The sequence below is a fragment of the Trichomonas vaginalis genome, chromosome IV (assembly GCF_026262505.1).
Source record: "Trichomonas vaginalis G3 chromosome IV, whole genome shotgun sequence".
NCBI lineage: Eukaryota > Parabasalia > Trichomonadida > Trichomonadidae > Trichomonas > Trichomonas vaginalis.
The window spans coordinates 21,155,253-21,160,135 of record NC_067206.1 but is presented as its reverse complement, the minus strand read 5'-3'; the positions used below and the strand labels follow the sequence as shown (position 1 = coordinate 21,160,135).

General features: G+C 28.9%; 1 protein-coding gene across 1 annotated transcript, besides 4 other annotated features; it reads left to right on the top strand.

Annotated features, from left to right (window-relative positions):
- Nucleotides 1–3,150: 3,150 nt before the first annotated feature.
- TVAGG3_0139420 (uncharacterized protein) lies at nucleotides 3,151–3,471 on the top strand (the record flags this gene model as incomplete). The annotated part of the gene is made up of 1 exon (XM_051224214.1): nucleotides 3,151–3,471. One exon carries the CDS (start codon nucleotides 3,151–3,153, stop codon nucleotides 3,469–3,471), a length of 321 nt encoding a protein of 106 aa, XP_051109200.1.
- A 569-nt stretch (nucleotides 3,472–4,040) lies between these two features.
- Nucleotides 4,041–4,074: a mobile genetic element.
- Nucleotides 4,041–4,074: a terminal%2Cinverted (terminal inverted repeat of Banshee-A3 transposon ID:TVAGG3_0139410).
- A 380-nt stretch (nucleotides 4,075–4,454) lies between these two features.
- Nucleotides 4,455–4,490: a mobile genetic element.
- Nucleotides 4,455–4,490: a terminal%2Cinverted (terminal inverted repeat of Banshee-A3 transposon ID:TVAGG3_0139400).
- Nucleotides 4,491–4,883: the final 393 nt, after the last annotated feature.

Here is a 4,883-nt window from a genome sequence, read left to right as displayed (position 1 = left end):
ATTTTTTTTTTATCAGTTTCAATAGATTACAGTTATTTTTATTTTCTACCAATATCTCATTACCAAATCGTTTTAACTCTTTGTATATCAAAGAATAATAATAAGTGACCTGTAAAACCATACTCATAATGGATTAGACCTCAAATTATTTAAAATGTCAATTCAATATTATTAAATTACAATTTCTTTTATTCTAATAGATTTTAACTAGGCCAATATGATTACAAATATTGTATGCCTTCATTAACTCATAATATCGAAGAATATAACTTATATTCAGGACAATTTGTGATTAATTTCCAATAAATATATAAAACCGACTCAAATTAATCATGTTGGCATTAGCGCGCATCGATGTCAATCTACCTGTAGTATTATAAGCTTATATTCCTATTTTTCAGCATTAAAATTAGTGAATACGTAATTTTGTCATAGTTTAACGTAATTTTAATTTTTTTTGATAAGAAAAAAAATGACTTTAAGAAAAAACGAGATCACTCATAATGCTTTTCTCAGAAAACTGCAGAGTATTACAACAAAATGTACTCAAACGTGCATTAAGCACAATACCTGGTCCCCATTTTCGCTCTATGGACCGATAATGGTACAAAAAATAAAGAGAAAAATTGCAAAAACGTTCCCACTTTTTGAGAGGGATGTTTTGCAAAATAATTTTATGGACATCTTGGAAAGTTTCATTTCAGTTTGATAATATATCCAACACCTATATAGAAGAGCCTTGCTGATTTGACCTGAAAGAGCGAAAGTTAGTTTTTGATTTGAAAAACCCTGCAATTTAATATTGTTAAGGGACTCAATGTAAGAAATATGATATAATATCATGTAGAGATCATCATCTTCCAAAAATCTCTATGTATGAAAGAAAAAATTTGCAAAACGTACCTCTCAAGAAGTGGGAAGTTTTGCACACTCTCGAAAATAAAACACAATTTATTAATTATTATGCGAAAGGGGAATTGAACATATTTTTATTCAACCAGAATATCCTCAGGCCAACAGATTTCGCAAAGAGAATTTCCCCCAACAGTAAGAATTTTTCAAAAAAAAGAAATATAATGCGAAGAATTAAGATTAATCACCGAAAAACAACTGATTTTACTGTACTTTAATGATTTTGAAGATATGCAAATTATCAGGAAAGAAAGCTCAATTATAACAAATAAAATAATATTCTAATTTGCAAGAATGGGTTTAATGACTACGGCACAAATACACTACCTCATACATATCAACAAAGGTCTTGGGTCTTCCGAGGTTCTCAATTTCATCAGAAACGCTATAATGATAACCAAGCTTTACTCAGATCTACACATAAATACATAGCCTCATACATATCAACAAAGGTCTCTCTACTCTTAAGTTCAATTCCAAAATTTTATTTTTATATTTATTGGCAAAATGGTAAAAGTTCCAAATTATCGTATCGTTAATTTTTAATTTGCTTTCAAATTATATTTTTTGTACTTACGTTCAATTTTTATTTTTAATAAATTATTTATATTAAAATTTCGAAATATTTCATAAATACATTCAATTCATATAATAATAAGTCAATATCATCGTTTTGAGAAGATTCAGATCTACACAAAAACCATGGGAAGGATTGTATTTCAATGTATGGCCTCTGGTCGAGCACTAAAAGCAAAAAAGCTTAGACAGTTTTTAACCTGTATAATAAAAATGTATCATATATCTTTTTGGAAAATAAAAACAATTTTTATTTATTTCAATATTATATAAAAAGGTGTTGATATTGGCAAGGTTTTTCAGTATGTTTTCCATCCCAATAAAACTCATATTAATCGATATATCTGAAAAATACGAGGTGTCAAAGTGGTGAATTTCACCTCACTTCTTTTGCTCATTTAAATTGACTCAATTTCATCCCTTTGCTGAGAATTTTTTTATTTGGAGGATAATAATCTAAATAATTCGAAATATTTGTTACAATAACTATCAGTGCTGATTTAATGTTTGAATTTGATTGCTTCAAATTGCGCAATTTTAAGTAATTCGGCGTCAAAGATGTTAATTTTTTGCAAGAAGATATAATATATATTGGGATTTGGTATTGCGTTTGTTTTGTTGTTAATTCGTTGGATAAGGCTTTATCTGGGTTCCACGGATGAATACCATACTGATGCATTGACTTAATCACAAGCATCAATTAAAATTCTTACAATTTTTAACCTTGGTTTTGGGGTATTTGATAAAATTATCTTGCTCATATGTTGTAAAGCGGAACATAATTTTAACCTGTTATTCTTTGATCTCAAAGATGCGCACATCTACATCAAATAACTGGAGAACTACTGTGCAGTAAGCTGGAAATGTCAAGAGTTCAATTCTGAAGAGACTCAAAAGTTTGCAAGTAAAATAACTTACTCGGCTGATATGATTATCACCGAATACGAATATTGCTGAGCTGCTGTGATAGCATCAAACTGAGGATATCTCTGGATTTCGTAATAAAAAGTTAAATTAAAGATATCCATATTTCCTTTGTCATCATCACACATAAGATTCCCTGTAAGGAATGCTCTCACGGAGCGGAGTTCCTGTGAACAATTTTATATTCCTGGACAATAATAAATGGTTTTCATCCGGTTTCCTTCAGATTATATGGGAAGATACTAGTAACAAGCACAAATTCATGTCTTCTTGGTTAACAGGAGGGTTGCTTTCAGTGCAGATAACTTTGTAACGCTTTGATGAAGCAGAATGTTTCATAAATACTCCACTTATTCCATGGATCAATTCCTGCCGTATACTGAAATTAATGTAAAGTACAACTTGTTGCTGTGTTACAGTACTTTGCTCGTTTTTCCTCATTTCTTTTGAGGTTTTGATCTCAATGTTGAGATCAGAGCAAACTCTGTTTAACCATGATCTGAGGGAGATATACTTCTAGCGAAGTAAACATTCTTTTTTCCTCTTGTTGGAAAATTCGTCTGATGAACAAGGCCAGCTAGATATAAAGCTCTGCTGTATCTATACTCCAGTAATTCGTAGGCAATCTGATAAGCTTCGATTACTTTTCAATGCAAGACCTTTTGCTCTTTGATTTATTTTCACCAAAAATCAAGTAATTCACCTCTGAAAGATACCGATGGTTCTCCACCATTACCAATGTGGTTGCTCCATAACATTCGCCAATTGTTAAATGTTCGCACTTTCTGCATTATTGAATTCATCGCGTTCCATGTGGAATCCATCATCGGAGCACTTGATGCCGATAAGCATACTTTCTGGACAAGTATCTCCTCATCTTATATACACCGGTGGAGTAGCATCAACGCCTGTGCATCTAACAGATTGTTTAACAGTCTTGCTATCATGATCGTACATGATTATATCCCTTCTTCCAATTCTAGACAAGGCTCATGTGGTCTGTCGCCTGAACTCGTGTGTCTCCAGTGTGTGTGTCTGGCCGTGAACATTCGTAGATAAATATCTGATAATCTAAAATTTAATAAATTCTCTTATTAGTAAACTACTACCGATGATATTATTTTATTAAAGCTATCTTAAATATTGAAAAATTATTCAAATCTCTTTGTCGCAAGAAGAATTGTGCATGATAAATAAAACGATTTAATCAAAGTCAATTGCTTTATTTGTCATATTCAATGGACTGATGTAACATTTAACATTTTTTGCTAAATGATCGTCAAAATTTAGGCGTAAGCAAAAAATATTTCAATATGGTTTATTGATAGATAAAGCATTATATTCTCCACTCATCTATATTCGTAAATTTTGGGTTAATATCTCTTCGCTTTAAGACCTCACTAATGGAATTTGAATCTTTTATTATAACATATTATTATATTAGAAAAATGAATTATGAGATTTATTGTGATATATTTTTCAGAAAGATTTTGTGTTCTAACATTCAAAATTTTTATTTTATTTGAAAAAGAATATTCTTATAAACGAAATATACATTTTACTTTTAATAATATTTCAAAAACGTGCTCTATCAAAAGTTTCCCAAAAAATTCATTAGTTATAGCTTTTCTGAGGAATGTCACTTTTGATGAATTTCTGTTTTTCATACACTAGGTACAAAAACAATTATATTAGTAGCACATAAGATTAACATCATTCTTTGTCTGCATTGATGTATTTAATAAAAGATATATTATATATACAGTGAATTAACTAATAATTCTTAATTCATCAAATTTTTCTTTACATGGAACACAAGAGAGGTATATGATCTAGCTATTTGTTATGAAATAGATATACCATATTATTTTCCATTACTATAAATAACTTAAAGAAATATATCTTCAAGTGTAATTTTTTTGTTCATTTGTTTTGAAAAAAAAATTAAAACGCATTTTATCTGTGTTTAGCTTTGCATAAGTAATGGATTAAATAAATTACTAAATAACACAAATACAAATGATATACACTATTATATTTATTGTTGTAAACAGCCAAATTCATCAAAAGTGACACCTAGTTAAAGCTAAAATATAATTTTCTGAACTTTTGATATGTATCGCACGTTTTTAAATATTAATTAAAGAATGTATATTTTTGTAAAGAAATTCTTTTTAATAAAAAATAAAATTTTGAAGTAAGAACACAAAAATCTTCTGAAAATAATATCCACATTAAATCTCATATTATTCAATATATAACTATTATTATATAAAAATTCAATGTTCAGATGATCTAAAATGCGAAGAGTAAACCTTCAAATTACGAATATAACTGAAGATGAGGAATATTATTTTCAGAAGATGTTCATTCTATATGCCTAGAAAAGTACTCCAAAACTAACTTTCACTAATTATAATTAAATCTATAAAATTGTATTATGCCTTAGTACTATTTCATTTTTTCATTCA